Source organism: Stenella coeruleoalba (genome assembly GCF_951394435.1).
Source record: "Stenella coeruleoalba genome assembly, chromosome: 10".
NCBI lineage: Eukaryota > Metazoa > Chordata > Mammalia > Artiodactyla > Delphinidae > Stenella > Stenella coeruleoalba.
Window position 1 is genome coordinate 40,965,221 of NC_137156.1, and position 18,016 is coordinate 40,983,236.

At 43.0% G+C, this 18,016-nt stretch overlaps 1 protein-coding gene across 2 annotated transcripts in view; it reads left to right on the forward strand.

Annotated features, from left to right (window-relative positions):
* Positions 1 to 9,100: 9,100 nt before the first annotated feature.
* NUDT3 (nudix hydrolase 3) overlaps positions 9,101 to 18,016 on the forward strand; it is a 109,267-nt gene continuing 100,351 nt past the window's right edge. For both annotated transcript variants that reach the window (XM_079933576.1, XM_079933575.1), the window contains exon 1: positions 9,101 to 9,487. In XM_079933576.1, coding sequence (XP_079789702.1) covers positions 9,389 to 9,487 — 99 coding nt within the window. In that variant the 5' untranslated portion in view covers positions 9,101 to 9,388. The remainder of the gene's footprint in view (positions 9,488 to 18,016) is intronic.

Sequence of the window (18,016 nt, forward strand, 5' to 3'; positions counted from 1 at the left end):
TCTCTGCCTACTTTCTGGAGGGTTTTTATCATAAATGGGTGTTGGAGTTTGTCAAAAGCTTTTTCTGCATCTATTGAGATTATCATATGGTTTTTATCCTTCAGTTTGTTAATATGGTGTATCACATTGATTGTTTTGCGTATATTGAAGAGTCTGATTTTCTTTATGCAGGCATTCGGGGTTCAACTCACCTTGTAATATACAAATCCTAACTCCACCCTTTTGACAAATGGATACAACCATGTAACTCACTTTTCTGAGAAGGAGAAAAGCAGTCCCTGACATCCAGGAACTGGCCTGACCCTTGCAGCTAGGCCTTGGCATGTTAGAAGTTGGCCTGGCACTCACAGTTGAGGCCATGTCACTCTCCTGTTGGATATAAACAATGTCATCAAACATCAGCATCAGACAAGGTGACTTTGTGACTCAGAGTTAAAAAACTTTATAATCCTGTCTAAGCACAGACCAAAACAAGTTAACTGTACAAAGCACTAAAATATAAAGCATGCCCCTGTCTCAGATGATATGAGGGACTGCTTCTCTACCAGTTATGTCTTTAGTCATGTTCTCCCTTCTTCTAGGAAAGATTTTTTAAGATACCCAATCATAGAGTTACTCTGCTTCCTAACAGCATCCAATCCAGAACAAAGCCCTGTTTCCTTAAAACCTCCCCCAAATCACCTCAGGCATTTTAAAAATCACCTTTCTGAGATGCTCTATGCTTCTCCATGGTATGTGTTTTCCATCATTGTAAGGAGCAAAAATCCCAACTTGTTCAACTACAGGTATATGCTTGGTTTTGACCTGGAGGGCACTGACACCCCTATCCGGATGCAGAATATTTCACTTTCCCATAAAATTCTCTTACGTCTCTTCCCAGTTAATGCACCCCCTATCACAGATGGACTTCTATGTTGTTTGGCTGTTACGAATAAAGCAGCTGTGTACATTTTGTACAGGTCCTTTTGTGGACATGTTTTCATTTTTGCTACGTGTGTTAGTTTCCTATTGCTGCTGTAATAAAGTCACACACATTTAGTGGCCTAAAACAACACAAATTTATTATCTTACTGTTCTAGGGGTCAGAAGTCCCAAATGGGTCCACAGGGCTGTGTTCCTCTTGCTGCTTTGGGGAGAATCTGTTTTCTTGCCTTCTCCAGCTTCTGGAACCTAGCAGCATTCCATGACCCCTTCCATCATCTTTTTTTCTTTTTTAATTTATTTTTGTCTGTGTTGGGTCTTCATTGCTGCACACAGGCTTTCTCTAGTTGTGGTAAGCAGGGCCTACTCTTCGTTGTGGTGCACAGGCTTCTTATTGCGGTGGCTTCTCTTGTTGCAGAGCATGGGCTCTAGGCACATGGGCTTCAGTAGTTGCAGCACATGGGCTCAGTAGTTGTGGCACGCAGGCCCTAGAGTGCTCGGGCTTCAGTAGTTGTGGTGCGCAAGCTCAGTAGCTCCACGGCGTTTGGGATCTTCCCTGACCAGGGATCGAACCCGTGTCCCCTGCATTGGCAGGCAGATTGTTAACCACTGTGCCCCCAGGGAAGTCCCCTTCCAACATCTTAAAGCCAGCATCTTTAAATCTCTCTCCCTCTGACCTCTACTTCTGTCATCACATCTTTTTGTCTGTCTCTGACTCTCCTGTCTCCCTCTTTCCCTTATAAGGACCCGTATGATTACATTGGGCCCACCCAGGTAATGCAGATTAATATCCCCATCTCAAGATCCTTAACTTAATCACATCTGCAAAGTCCCCTTTTCTGTGAAAGGTGATGTATTCATAGATTCTAAGGATTACAACGTGGGCATGACTTTGATTGGGATTGCTTTGAATATACAGATCAATTTGGGGAGAATTAACTTCTTAACGTGCTCAAGTCTTTCAATCCATTAACATGGTATATCTCTCCATTCATTTAGATTTTCTTCAATCTGTCTCAACAGTGTTTTGTAATTTTTAGTGCAAAATCTTTTGTTAAATTTATTCCAGAGTATTCTAATGGTATTTTAAATGGAATTGTTTTTTTTTTAAATTTTATTTTCTAATTGTTTTCTTCTAGGATATTAAAAATCACTGATTTTTAGCCCTTTAAATTAAAATGTAATGAATATACAATAAAAATGCACAGATTTTAGATATTCAGTTCATTGAGTTTTGACAGTTGCATACTCCTATATAATCACTGCCTAAAACAGGAGATAAAACATTTTTATCCCCCTGGGATGTTTTTTCCTGCCCTTTTCCAGCCAATTCCTTCCCCAGCATTCCTACAACCACTGTCAGATTACTATCACCACAGATTTGTTTGGTCTGTATTTAGATTTTATAGAACTGGATTTCTATAGTATACACTTTTCAAAATGACTAGCTTCTTTCACTTATAATGTTTTTGGAATTTATCCATATTGTTGCACATATCAGTAATTTATTTTTTTGTTGAGTAGTATTCCATTGCACAAATATACCATTATTTATCTATTTTCCTTTTGACATTTGGGCAACTTCCAGCTTGGGGTTATTATGAATAAGGCTGTCATAAACATTCTTTTGTTAAGTTTTTGTGAACATTTGTCTTAACTTCTGTTGGGTAAATGCCTAGGAGTGGAATTGCTGGGTCATAGGCTAGATCTGCCTAACTTAATAAGAATTTTCCAAAAGGTTCTTTGGAGTGGTGTTTCATTGTACAACCAGCACACAACCATTGTATCAGAGTTTCATTTGCTCCACAGCATAGTCAACATTTGCTGTTGTAAGTCTTTTTCATTTTATTCATTCTAATGAGTATCTCATTGTAGTTTTAATTTATAGTTACCTAATAATGATCTTAAACATTTTTCTATGTGCTTGTTGGGCATTTTTGTCTTATTTTGTGAAGCATCGTTCAATTATATTTTCCATTTTTTAAAATTGGGGTGTTTTTTGTTTTATTGTTGATTTCTGTAAATATAAAAATACATCTTGGATAACAGTCATTTGTTTTTTATATATGATGTCTTGTTTATTATTTTCTTAATGATGTCCTTTGACAAGCAGAAGTTTTAAATTTTGATGATGTCTATTTTTGGGGGTTTTTTTTTGATGCTAATTTTTAAAAAATATTTATTTATTTATTTACTTTTGGCTGCATCGAGTCTTAGTTGCGGCATGCAGGATCTTCTGTTGCAGCATGTGGGCTCCTCTCCAGTTGTGGTGCAAGGGCTCTGTAGTTGTGGTGTGCAGGCTTAGTTGCCCTGCGGCATGAGGGATCTTACTTCCCTGACCAGGGATTGAACCCTTGCCCCCTGCAGTGGAAGGGCAGAGTCTTAACCACTGGACCACCAGGAAAGTCCCAATTGTTAGGTTTTCTTGAAATGTCTCTACCTCTGATGTTATTGCATTTCTGAAGCAGACAGGAAAAAAATCCTCGTCAGGTGAGAAGGGCTAGAACCACATAGAGGTAAATGTAGTGATGTCAAAGTAGGTGGAGGCATGGGCCAGAACTTGTGACTAGCCCCATGGAAGGGATGAGTAAGCATGTTTGATTCCCTAGCTCTATTAAAAAATTTACCCTCAGGCCTAATGTGGAGCTTGAAATATATTTATTAGAGCTTTACCCTACAGGACTTTTAGAAAATTGAACATTTTTAGTAGAATGACATATTTGTTAGGATTAATTTATTTGATTTAAATCTATTAGCACCCATCATCACCTAAGGAAGGGTAGCCACTTCTCAAGAATTATCTCCTTTCCCGCTGTTAAGTATACTGTCTGGGACATATGGGCAATGAATGAATGAATTACAGGTCAGACAACTTTTTTTGTTGTTGTTGCGGTACTTGAGCCTCTCACTGTTGTGGCCTCTCCCGTTGTGCAGCACAGGCTCCGGACGCGCAGGCTCAGTGGCCATGGCTCATGGGCCCAGCCACTCCGCGGCATGTGGGATCTTCCCAGACCGGGGCACGAACCCATGTCCCCTGCATCGGCAGGCGGACTCTCAACCACTGCACCACCAGGGAAGCCCAGGCAACTTTTATTAAAGTTGTGGTAGGTAGCTTCTCATATGGCCCCCAACGATCCTTGCATCCTGCTATTCGTGTCTTTGTGTAACCCCCTCCCACATTGAGTCAGGCTGACTTAACGTGATCAGTAGAAAACTATGGAACCGATAAAGTGTGACTTTCAAGGCTAGGTCATAGAAGGCATTGCAGTTCAGTCTTGGGATATTGTACTGTTCTTTTTGGGAGGAATCCAGCCACCATGGCATGAGGATGCTCAAGCAGCCCGATGGAGAAGTCCACATAGAAAGGTGGACTTCCAACCAGAAGTAGATCCTCCTACTCCAGTCACGCCTTCAGATGACTGCAGCCCCAGCCAACATCTGACTGCAACCTTATGAGAGACACCACACCAGAACCACTCAGCCAAGCCACTCCAGGATTCTTACCCCATAGAAACCATGAGAAATTAGAAATGATTCATGTTTTAAGCTACTACGTTTTGGGGAGCAAAAGGTAACAAATACAAAAGCAAAGATCAGAAACAGAAGGTGCTCCTGGGGGACTTAATGGGATGGACAAGGTAGTCCTGGGAGGCGGGAGGAGTGAGAGGCATGTTAAGGGAGCAGGGTGGAGTAAGGAATCTGTGAAAACCAGTTTTCTGTTTTATTTGCCATTTCATCCAGGATTGGCTCTAAAAAGTTGCTACAGATGATCTCCAAAATGTGTAATCAGGAGAATGCTGTGTGATCTTCATTCAGAAGACTGATTTTAGGTGTGTCATAGGGGATATTCCTATAGACAGGTGAGTGTCATTCCATACTGGGCAAGTGACTGAGCTCTCTACTAAAGGTCAGGTTCTAGAAGGGCAACAGCTGTTCTTCCATTAACAATTTTGTTTTTTTTTTGAGATGTGTCTGTGTCAGGTCCTGGGATAACTGCTGAGCAAGATAAGCAATGATAGGTGAGACACAGACCCTGCCTTCAAGAAATCTGAAATATGAGATTGGCAAGAAAACAATGACAACAGTATGTGACAAATAATGTAACAAAGCGGGACAAACCTAGACCAGTAGGAAGCATAAAGGCAGTTAGGAGGGCTTTTAACCTGCGTTCTGAAGAATATAAATAAATATAATTTGGTCTCTGGGTGGGAGTAGAGGGACAATGGAATGTGTGAGGGTTTTGGAAGACGAGTCCTCCAGACAGCAAGGAAGCATGTTCAAAAACTTGCAAGGCTGTCTGGAGGTTCAAGAAACCATAGTTAGTTCAAAAAAAAAAAAAAAAAAAGAAACCACAGGTAGTTCAGAATGACTATAGAGTAAGGTCGGCAGGGGCCAGCTCTTGCAGGGTCTTGTATTTCCTGGTAGAATTTGGATTTTATCTTCTTCAGATCACTGAGGAGCAACTGTAGGTGTTTCTTTTTTTGTTTGGTTGGTTTTTTTTGGCCTTGCCACATGGCTTGAGGGATCTTATTTCCCTGAACAGGGATAGAACCCATGTCCCCTGCAGTGGAAGCGTGGAATCCAAACCACTGGACCACCAAGGAATTCCCCAAAATAGACTTTTTTTTCCTTATTTTATTTGTTTATTTTTTGGCCGCACTGCGCGGCTTGCAAATGTAGGTGTTTAATCAAGGCCATGACTTACTCAGATCTTCATTTGGGAAGGATTCCTCTTGCTGCAGTGGGTGAATGGGGCTGAACAGGGCTGGATGGGAGCCACGAAGAACACTGTTTAAGCAAGAGGGAGAGTCCTAATGAAGTAATGGCAGAGGGCAAAGAGGGAAGGGGTTGAGGATGTCCAGAAGGCAGAAGCATTGGAGTTTATTATCAATGGGATGGAAGGTAGGAGTTATATTGACTCCCAGCTTTCTGGCTTAGGCACCTGAAGAGTTACCTTACTCTTTACTATGGTCATAGTGAAACAAGCAACATTTTACATATTAATTTTTTCTTATAGGACTTTCAGAGAAGAATTTAACTGGAATAATGTTAATAAGTACAATTATTTTATGAATTTAAATCTAGTATTTACCCATTATCTTCCAGGAAAGGGTGCAATTCTTTGGTTAATGTTTCCTTTTTTTTTTTAAATTAATTAATTTTATTTTTGGCTGCACTGGGTCTTCGTTGTGGTGCGCGAGCTTCTCATTGCAATGGCTTCTCTTGTTGCAGAGGACGGACTCTAGGTGCACAGGCTTCAGTAGTTGTGGCGTGAGGGCTCAGTAGTTGTGGCACACAGGCTTAGTTGCTCCACGGCATGTGGAACCTTCCTGGACCAGGGCTCGAACCTGTGTCCCCTGCATTGGCAGGAGGATTCTTAACCACTGTGCCACCAGGGAAGTCCTGGTTAATGTTTCCTGAATGAAGAAAAATTAATTATTACTATTAAGGATCTGGGAGCAATCTAGTGAGTTCTTGCAACTAAAGAGGCCCACAAAAGGTGGAGAAGGAATTAGAAACCAACAGAAAACCTCCATCCATCTAGTCAATCAACATTTACTGAGCTCTTATTGTGGACAAAGCCCTGTGCTAGGAGGTGGAGATATCCAGGTAAATGAGACACAGTGCCTGCCTTCAAAGATGTGACAATTTAACTTGCTTATTATCTTTACTCTGGTGTGCTGAAACCTGGAATGCCATTTGCAATTCTGCTCTCTACCTTATGAAAGTGGCAGACGGTATGGTGTAGCTCTCTAGCCACTGGTGTAATTGTACTCATACAACTTTTCTGGGAAGCCTTTGATGAAAAGCAGCAAGAGCCATAAGTGTGTTCCTACCCCCTTATCCGCCTCTGGGAAATTATCTTGAGGAACTATCTGAGTCAGAGACAAGAATTTATGTGCAGGGATGTTTGTTGCTGTTCTAATGAAACAGAGGATACAACCTAAGCTTCTAACAGGAGGGAAATGGTAAAATTGATGGTTCATCCCTATGATGGACTATTGGATAGTAATTAGAAATGGTATTTAAAAAAAAACCCTTAATGACATGGAAAAGACCAGAAAAAAAGCAGGATACAAATCTCTACAGAATGTGCTCAAAGATGTCCATAATTTAGGTTTTTTTTTTAAGTCAAGTGTCATTCCCCTCACATCCCCCCCCATAAGTTAGTTTTTTTTAATTAAAAAAATACTATGGGGACTTCCCTGGTGGTGCAGTGATTAAGAATCTGCCTGCCAATTCAGGGGACATGGGTTTGATCCCTGATCTGGGAAGATCCCACATGCCACGGAGCAACTAAGCCTGTGCGCCACAACTACTGAGCCTGCGCTCTAGATCCCGTGAGCCACAACTACTGAAGCCTGCCCGCCTAGACCCCGTGCTCTGCAACAAGAGAAGCCACCACAATGAGAAGCCTGCACACTGCAACGAAGAGTAGCTCCTGCTTGCCTCAACGAGAGAAAGCCCACGCGCAGTAACAGAAACCCAGTGCAGCCAAAAATAAATAAAATAAAATAAAAATACTATGTTTTTTTCAAATTTTTGACAGTGGGCATGTTACAGTATTTCTACAATCAGAACTTTGGGCTTTATCTTTCTTTTTTTTAAATTAGAGACATATGGCAGAGAAGGCTAGAAAGACAAGCAAAATGACCAAGATTTTTGGAATTCTGTCGCATGAAGATTGACTAAAACTAACTGAAATTCCATATCTTATGTGTCAAGGGCTTAGTGAAATGTCAATAACATTACAGGCATACCTTGAAGATATTGCTGGTTCAGTTCCAGACCATGCAATAAAGCAAATATTGCAATAAAGCAGGTCACAGGAATTTTTGGTTTCCTATGGCATGTGTTTATACTATACTGTAATCTATTAAGTGTGCGATAGCATTATGTCTAAAAAAAATGTATATATCAATTTTAAAATACTTCATTACTAAAAAATGCTAACCATCTTCTGAGCCTTCAGCAAGTTGTGGTAGTAACTTCAAAGATCACTGCTCATAGGATAATGAAAAAGTTTGAAATATTTCAAGAATTACCAAAATGTGACACAGAGACAAGAAGTGAGCAAATACTGTTGGAAAAATTGCAATTGGATAAAAGTTGCTCAGTGCAGGGTTGCCACAGACCTTCAATTTGTAAAAAACAAAGCAAAGCACAATAAATTGAGGTATGCCTTTAGTTACAATGTATCGAGTGAGTACTATGTGCCAGGTGCAAAGTGAGTTTATTATCTCTATTTTACAGGGGTAAATAAATTATGTAAATGAGATTCCAACCTAGGTTTGTTTGGTTTCAAATCCTGATCTTTTCTGACTATGCTAAATATAAGCAAATTCAAAAAAGGATAATAAGCAATTCACAGACAAATCCTGCACTTGATTTTCAGCATGTCCAGGACATCGGCATGGTACTAGGTTTGGTCTGGGCTGCTGAGAACTTTCACAAGTCATACTCCCTTTTCCTTGCTGGAGGGCATCTGGCTGTATATCCTTCCCTGGAGAATCTGTTTGACACCACAATATATCCTCCTCCTTTACTGCCCAAAATGATGATGCCTTATGATTTGCATTGTGTGTACACACACATACTCTCTCACTCTTTTCTGGCCCTCCTGTATACCTAAAGAGGAAGCATTTGCTTTTTTGCACCAATAAAGGAATGCAGGATAAACATCTGTTCTTTCAATGTACTACATGCCCCAGCCCATAAGACGTCCAGAGCTTCTGGATGTCAATGCACACACACACACACACACCCCCGCCCCGTTTCCCTGCAGTGCTTAATCCAGGCATCTCAGGTTGCGCTCTCCGTTGCGTTTAACTGCATCCCACCTTTACCTCTAGACCTTCCCCCTCACCCGCTCCCAAATGGATGGGCAAAGCCAAGGCCCGGGCGCCGTGACCCTGGGCAAATCCTCGCTTCCCCCTCCTCAGCGGAGCTGGGCGGCCCTGTACCCGCATCCCTTTTCCCCCGGCTGTCTTCAAGCGCGCCTCACCGTCCCCACCTCTACGCTATTGGCGTAAAAGCCACCTCCAATCGCGCGGCCCCCTCATTCCATACGCTCGTTTACGCTGCGCGGAATGGGAGGGCGCGATTCCCGAACGCGGCCTGCGCTGCGAGCGCGCGGCCGTCCGGCAGGCCGGCGCGGCTTTACGCCCCTGACGTAGCGCGCCCAAGATGGCGACGCAGTCGTCGTCCGGGGTGGCGGCGGCAGAGGGGGCGGCGGCCGTGGCGGCAACGGCGACGGCAGCCGTGACAGCGGCGACGGCGCGGGGCCTGGGCTGGGGGAAATGAGGCGGCCGCGGCGGGCCAGCGGCGGAGCCGTGTAGCTGAGAAGCGGCACCCCTTCCCTGCTTCCCTTGGCCGAGCCGGGGGCGCGCGCGCGCGCGGCCGTCTGGAGCGGACTCCCCACCCTCGACTCCAGCGACCCGCACCTCACCCCCACCGGGCCCGGAGGATGATGAAGCTCAAGTCGAACCAGACCCGCACCTATGACGGCGACGGCTACAAGAAGCGGGCCGCGTGCCTATGTTTCCGTAGCGAGAGTGAGGAGGAGGTGAGGCGCCGGGCCGGGCGGGCCTGGGGTCCCCGGGGTCGGTGGCCGCCCCGGGCCGAGGCGCGGGGGGCGCGGCCGCTGGAGAGGGTTTGCCCGGGCCCCGGGTTGGGCCGCTCCTCTCGGCCCCAATGAAGTTCCGACGGAATTTCCTGAGGCGAGGAAGAGGAAGAAGGAAAGAGGACGGTGGGCGGAGGGGAAGTGTGTCTGATCGTGGCCATGCGGCACGGGCCGGGCGGGCGGGCGGCTGGGGCACTTCGGAGCGGGCCGCCTGTCACTGGGGAGAGTGGCGGCGGGTAGAAGGCAGTGGGTGGGAAGAGCGTGTGGCTTTCGGTCCAGGCCTGCAGCTTTGGATCCAGAAAGGGCAGCTCCGCACTTGTCAGACCAGCACATGTGTGTAGAGGCCTCCGTGCACGAGGCGCGGGCCGGCCCTTTGTGACAGAGAAAGAGTCCACTTCATTGGCAGGTTGGGGGTTTGCCGAGGGATTATGTGCGTCTGTGAGCCGGAGTGGGGGTGTCTTAGGATTTAGGGCGTTGTGCAAAAGCCAAAGCCAGTTGTTTATTTTACACTGCTCTGGGTAGCCCTTAGGGTGTAGCCTGAGAAGAAAGGACATTTGATTAGATAATCTTTGTGTGTTGAAAATTTTTCATTTTAATTGGGAAGGCCAAAAGCGGTATTTAAGATCTTTGCCCTGACATTCCTCCACTGCCCTATAGGAAGGCCTTTAGGATTAAATTTGCTTGCAGAAGAGAAATGCTTAAAATCAGTTTCTTTTTGCATAGGGTACTTAAAAAAATCTCAGCTCCTCACAGCCGTTTCTGTGGTGATAAAGGGAATTCAGAGAAGGCAAATGTTTTGTAAATCCTCACAGAATAGCTACTTCGGAAATTCATAAGATGCCTGTGGGAACGCGTTTCTCTCGTGTGTATGGTGGTAAAATGGCAGTTAAACTGGAAACAATAAAGGACAGTGAAATTCAATATGCTGTATTCCGGCATTCAGCAGTGGGCTATCGTGGCAGGGCTGCAAGTACAGTACATCGTGTTGAAATGGGGAGAAAACAACTTGACCCGTTAGTTATGAAAAGAAGTTGTGATGAAAGACACAGATGGGTTGCCAGAAGTTGCTGTCCAAAGATATTTAGGAGGAAGTGGGAATTTATTGCCTGAAAAAAAAAAACTTAAAAGCACTGTAATTGTGCTGTTGAGAGATTTTGTGTGTTCCCTTTCAGCAAAACAGTAGGAAACTGCATTTGGAAATGTATACTTGTGTCCTAGAATATATTGTAAAAGTCCTCAAAACAGATGCATTGTAATAGCCTGTTAAGCAGGGCCTTGCTGTAAATTATGTACTTGTTTTGGAATATATGCTTGAGTTAAGTAGAATTATTGGCGATGTTTACTGCTCCAGAGGCTTTGTTCTCTTCATTGTCATATCATATTATGGGAAATCAGATGAGATGACAGGCTGTTAACTAGAGGGAAAACTAATTAGCATAATAGCATGTCTTACTATAACACTATGGTTAAATCTGTGAGCACCCCAATTATAAGTAGAAGGGTGTATAATTTACTTGTATGAATGATGCAAGACTTTGTTAAAAAATCATACTAGAAATTGAGAACACATGAGTATTTTGGGTAAGTTGGAAACCCTTTATAGATCATAAGCAAAGTAATGAAGACTTGATTTTCCATTTTCTGTTAAAGTTTTATGTACTGGTACAAGCAGCATCATTGTTAAAACACTTGACTGATCATGGAGTTTGCTGAATTTCTTTTTGAACATTGGTTAATGAGCAGAAGATTGATGCAGATCTTTCATTCAAATTCAGTAGATGTTACAGCTAAAGCCTAGGAAGAATAAGAAAATAATGAAATGGAACCTATTTTAGATTTGTTCAGTTAAGCAAATATGTATTAAGAGCCTACTGTATAGGCTCTTTTGTGTGTTCCTATACAGAATGCTGTATAGGTGCAGCATTCTGTAATGTGGGATTTAAAGATTTACATCCCTCCCTGCCCCCAAAAGTTGAGTAGTTATCGATTGGAACCCTTAATTGGGAGGGATTTTGGACCACAAAATAATCTCTAGGGTGCCATTCAACTCTCAGATTATATAATTGTGTTGGAAGGGAAGTAATTTGTTAGTTCCCGGAGAACTTTTATGTTCTCAATAGTAGTGCTAGAAACTGGAAGTATTAGCTGCCACACATTGTGGGAATGTGAAATTCAAACTCAATAGGACATTCAACCCAATTTTATTTTTTAATGAGCACTAATGGCTTTAATCAAGATAGAATAGGTTACAGAATACTATTAGCATTAATACAACAATAATGTAAGTATGAATAGGACCCTGATTTATAAATTTAGTTAACCAATGTCAGGAAACGTACTTACAATGTAAAGAAAAAGAGATGGAAAGTATTAGCAGATAACAGACCATGAGTCAAACCTTCTAACATTCCATTTTTCCAGCCCCAGAAAATTTTATTTATAGGCCAGCAGTGATAGCAGCTATAATACTGATCCAGGTTAGGGTGTGTGAACATATCCAGCAAGTTTACTGAGCAAGTTTATTGAGCACTCACCAAGTGTCAGGTTCTGTGATACAGTTAAAAGGAGACAGACAGTGAGGGAGCTTAGAGGCTAGTGGGACAGACTAAACAACATGATGAAAATGAGTTCCCTTTCCTTCAAACCTCTGGCTGCTTTTCCTGTTGATAAGCAAGCATCAACTGCAGGAAAATCCCCCTCCTTAGATGTTTTACTAATTATGGTGACACATTTTGATAAATTAATATCTTTAGGTTGGGGCAATCCTGATAACATTTCTTTTTTTTTGTTGTTAAATAAGTTTATTTATTTATTTATGGCTGTGTTGGGTCTTTGTTGCACGGGCTTTCTCTAGTTGTGGCGAGTGGGGGCTACTCTTCGTTGTGGTACATGGGCTTCTCATTGCGGTGGCTTCTCTTGTTGCGGAGCACGGGCTCTAGGCGCGCACGCTTCAGTAGTTGTGGCTCGCGGGCTCTAGAGCGCAGGCTCAGTAGTTGTGGTGCACGGGCTTAGTTGCTCCGCAGCATGTGGGATCTTCCCGGGCCAGGGCTCGAACCCGTGTCCCCTGCATTGGCAGGTGGGTTCTTAACCACTACGCCACCAGGGAAGTCCAACTAACATTTCTTACAGTGCTTTGAACCTGATGTACTGTGGACAGTCTCTTGCCCAGCCTCTGTTTTAACCACTTGGTGCCCTGAACACTTGCTTTTACTCTGTAAGCTGCTGGGCCTGACAGGCCCCGGAGCATGTGGCCTGCCAGCCAATCATGTGCTTACAAAGACTCAGTTATATTTATCCCTATATCTGTTTATGTTCGTTGTACTTGTTATTGTAGTTATGCAGTGTAATTAAATATGACGTCAGCTGGTGAAATTTGAGTTCAAAAAGAATGGTTTTGTGAGAAGTGTTTCAAATGCTTTGGAATGGTTTTGTGAAAAGTATTTCAAATGTTTTGGAATAATTTCAAGTCACTAAAAAAATTGCTGCTCAATTAATATGGATTAGTATACTGAAAAAGATGGAGAGGGAAGGAGTCTTAAAAGTCTAGAAGGGCTCTGCACATAGATAACTTCATGAATGTTTTCAGGTTTTTCTTTTTTAAAAAATATTTATTTATTTATTTGGTTGCGTTGGGTCTTAGTTGCGGCACGTGGGCTCCTTAGTTGTGGCATGTGAATTCTTAGTCGTGGCATGCATGTGGGATGCAGTTCCTGGACCAGGGATTGAACCTGGGTCCCTTGCATTGGGAGCGCGGAGTCTTAACCACTGTACCACGAGGGAAGTCCCAGGTTTTTTTTTTTCTTCATAGAAACTAAGTTGGGTGATACGACATTCATCTTTGTCATGTTATTCACCTTGGGCCTTCCTAAAGCACTTCCAGTGAAATTTTCCCTCTTCCTCCATTCCTTTCCTTTGGAGCCTCCGTGCTTACAGAAAGTGAGAGATACTAGGGGTGGGATTGCTTGTACTCTGTGTGCCCTCCCTGGACTGGGGGTAGGGGAGGTAACACAGGCATTTTTGACAGTTGGAGTATCTAGCAATGTGCAGTACTCTTAGAAAGTCTGGTGGTACTGACTGTACATTGGATGGCATCACAGTGCCTGGGAAAGTTGAAGTTGCTCCTAAGGGGTCTGTGTTTACTGAGGGAGAAAAGTGAGTACTGATAGGATCATCTCAGTTAGATTTCCCTGTGCATTACAACTGTTTCTAAAAGGAGAGGACAAGTGTCCTTAAAGGTCTTAGTTTTGCTTGTTGAGCTTTTCCATCAGGAGCCCTGCATCTCTTGGCATGGGGCTCCTGGTTCTCATTTTCTCAGATCCTTGAGCTCACTAGGTTGGATGAGAAGATGATTGACATTGAAGATCCTCAGTGAGTGGAGTCTCTAGTGGCCTGAGTGTCAGTAAAAATGCCCAGAGGAGCAGGTGGAAGGACGTCTCTGCTGAGTATACCTTCCCCCGGGCTCTAGAGTGGGGAGTAAGGCTCAGGTGGCAATCCCAGGGGCGAAAACCATGACGAAGGGCTTCTAGTGGATCCCAGGCTGGTTGGGGAGTCATTTTTCAGCATATCTTGGTCGTGTACAGTATTACATTGTTCTAGGATCACCATGTGTGCATGGATCCAGTCATCTGACTGGACACTTCTGATCCTCATTTCTTTAAATCTTTTCTGAGGCTTTGTGTGCGTGCGTGCACACGCGTGCACACACACACACGCCCTTTCCCTTGTGTCTGCCTAATAAATATGGGTTAGTCAGATGTTTTTCCCATTACCTCCTTTTCTACCTACTTCCCAAGATGTGAATTCTGGTCTGAAATTGTACTGCAGTCTTCATTCTTCTTTTCCACTCCTTGCCCCAATCTTTTGCTTTTGGGTGATTCTCATTTCTCAATAAACAGAGTGTTATGTATATACTGGGTGTGAAGCAGTCTATATTCTTTTTCATAAAATAGTACAAAAAGGAAGGGCTCTTGTTCAAGAATGCATTTGTTTATTCATTCCTTCAGCACACTTTTTTTTCTTTTTTGGCTGCACAGCTTCCGGGGTCTTAGTTCCCCAACCAGCGATGGAACTCGTGCTGCCTGCAGTGGAAGCGTGGCGTCCTAACCACTGGACTGCCAGGGAAGTCCCTCCACTGTACTATTTTAGCCTAACCCATTATTGCCTCTTTCCTGGATTATTGCTTTATCTTCCTAACTTGTCTCCCTGCTTCTGCCCTTACCCCTCTAGTCTTCACTACTACAGCTGGTGGAGTGATTCTTCTGACACAGAAGTCAGGTCATGTCACTCCTCTGCTCCAGTGGTGTTCTGTCTCAGTAAATCCAAAGTCTTAACCATGATCTTCAGCACTCTGGATGGTCTGGTCCCCTGCCATAGCTCTGACCTCATCTCTCACCACTCTCCCTCTTACTCATCCCTCTCTTCCAGCCCACTGGCTTCTGTGCTGTTTCTCCCCCATATTATCTGCATGGCTTGCTCCTTCACTTTAGGTCTTTGTTTAATTTTCATCTTATCAGACAGGTCTTTAATGATCACCACATATAAGATAACACCAGTCCACTGTGCATCTCTTATGCTTTTTTTCTTGGCATCACATGTCACCATCAAGACATGCTATGTATTCAGCTATATATTGTCTGTTTCCTTTCAAGTGAATGCAAGCTAGTCCCTGAGGATAGGAATTTTTGTCTCTTTTGTCTGTTTTATTCACTTCCGTGTCCTCAGTGGTTAGAACAGTAGTAGATGCTCAATATTATTTGTTGACTGTGTGAATGAATGAATGAACACATAGTCCCTACTTTGAAGAAGCTTGCAGTCTAGTGGAGGAACTGAAAATAACCAAAATATACCGAATGCTAGTGTCTACCAATAATGTGTTGGTATGTAGGTTTCAGAGAAGTCTCCCAGTTCTTTTCTTATTTCCAGTCTTAGTGACAGGGTGTCTGATAATCTTGAGTATCAGCGCATCGAACGTATGTGTGTATTTGGTTGTAAATACTTTCAGAATCTTATTGGATCATCCCATCATAGGGCATTTAGGATTTCTTTCAGATGCTGAACTTGAGAGTCTGTGCCATCTCACAGGATTTGTGTTGGCTAACTGATATAATGTGCTGATCCCCAGCCCTAGTGGTGCAGTACCCGAGGGAAAAGGATTTTCATTTTGCTCATAGCCTGGAACCCTTTATTAATAAGTAAATAAATGCACCAACAGACTACAATCAAGTAGTGGATACTGTTTTAATGACTTGTTGGTAGTGGTTCATAGTCAACAATGTATGTCAAATCGGTATTCTAAAGTTTAGTTAATATTAACGTAATTAATTTGAAGATGAAGGTTGATAGGGATGCCCATTAAATTTTCCTGTCATTATTGCTTTGTTCTTTATGTAGGTCAGAGTAAGAGAAACACAATGTAAAGTTTATGGGTGCTGAGTCTAAAGCATTTGATTGATGGTGGTTAACGTGAAACAGAACAAAGAAACCATCATAGGCAAAAAAGATAATAAGATGTTATGCGGTTAAAAGAAGAATAAAGAATTGAATTTGGAAATAAGGTTCAAACTTAAAATTTAGTAATAAAACATATGCACCTGAGTTTCTGAGTAAAATCCTCGTAACACCCAAGAAAACTTCTTGAATCCAGTTTGAGAATTTCTGCCTTAAAGTAACATGGGTGCTCGAGTGTTCACAATGTTTTTCCAAGCCTTCTTGAAGCCTTTGCTTCCTCACCCTTTGAATAGGGAAAAGTGTTTATTCTTATATTCATTCATTCATTTACTCATTTGTTCTACAGACTTTTACTGAGTGCCTACTTCCAGGTTTGACACTGTTCTGGGGACACAGTGATGAACAAGGTGGAATGGAAGTCATTGCTTTTGTGAAGCATCTGATATAAATGCCAGGAGACAGTAAATGAGCAAAAATATCAGTGAACTTGATGATTTTAGGCAGTGGCGGGTGCTGAGCAGAAAGTAAGTGTAGGATGTGGCTGAGATTGGTGTGTGTGTGGGGTAATTGGCAAATTTTGATAGGGTGGTCCCTGAAAGGCAAGGTAGATGGAAGAGCAATTACAGAGGCCCCAAGTGGAGAATGAGCTTGGGAAGGAGGAAGAACTGGAAGCCAGCCAGTATAGCTGGAGATGTTAGAGAGGTGGGAGGGAACCAGATCCTGTGGGGCCTTTGTCACCTTTCCAGTTTTCCTGGCTCTCCTTTACCCCGTTCTGCAAAGCCAGCCAGCAAACAAACCAGTAACATCCCGTGAAACCACCTTCCTTCCTTTGAATATGAGGTGTAAAGTGAATAGCATGGTAAAAGAGTTTATGAGAAAAAGCTGTATTTAAGTAATATCCAGGTGGAGATAAAATAAAGTACTGTAATCTTTTCAAGAGATAAGTCTGAAAGGACACGAAGTAGAGACCCTAAAGTTTCTTTACACTCTTTTCAGGGTAGTTTACTCAGAAAGACTATCTTGAATAGGTAATATATATGCACACACTACAAAATTCAGAAGGTACAAAGGATATGGAGTGAAAGGTAAATCTTCCCACTCGTCTTCTGTAGCCACACCGTTTCTCACCCTCAGTTCTTCTTTCAGAGGTTGTGTGTGTGTGTGTGTGTAGTAGGCAGTTGCACACAAGTCAGGTAGTTAGCTTATAAAAGTTAGTACTGCAATGCATTGCTAATAAAAGGTTGGAGGACATTTTTTGTTTAATAGAACAAAGGCTTGCCAGTTTTTCCTAGAAATGTATTTGAACCCAGGCCACTCGAGTATGTATGACTTTTCAACACTTACCTAGTCTTATTGAGGGTTTGGTTACCTTAAGTGCCAGGGATTCTTCTAGAGTGGGGAACTGCTGGGAATGGAGTGGTGTGTGTGTGTGTGTGTGTGTGTGTGTGTGTGTGTGTGTGTGTGTGTGTGTGTGTGTGTGTGTGTGTGTGTGTGTGTGTGTAGGTTCAGTTCTTGCGAGGCTGGGGATGTGTTGGCAGTGGGCTGTGTGTGTTAGGAGAGTGCTGTCACGGGGAAGCTACTTGCCTTCAAGCTCCTGAAAAGCAGCTGAGCAGTCGTCCGAGTCAGACTGGGTTTACTGATTTCTGAACTCTCATCGTTTAGACTACTCAGAGTTGATTAAGCCATAGTACCTTCCTTCTCAAGGTAATGTATGAGCCTAAATATAGGGTGCTGTTCGCTTTAGCCATGTGCCTTTGTCCCCAACTGTGGAATGGGGAGCAAGTAGAATTCTGAATGGAATTGTGGCTTTTCAGCTCTTCTTGAGACAGGCTGTGAGATAACAGAAAATATATATTGATCTCTGTCCCCGGTTCCTGGCATAGAGCTCCTTAAACCCTTGTAATTTCCTAAGTGACAAGAACAGTTAGGAGTGTCTCTTAATCTAATATTAGTCTTTGACCTCTGTTCCTGACACAGGGCTCCTGAAACTCTTGTAATTTCCTGGGTGATAGGAGTGTCTTTTGT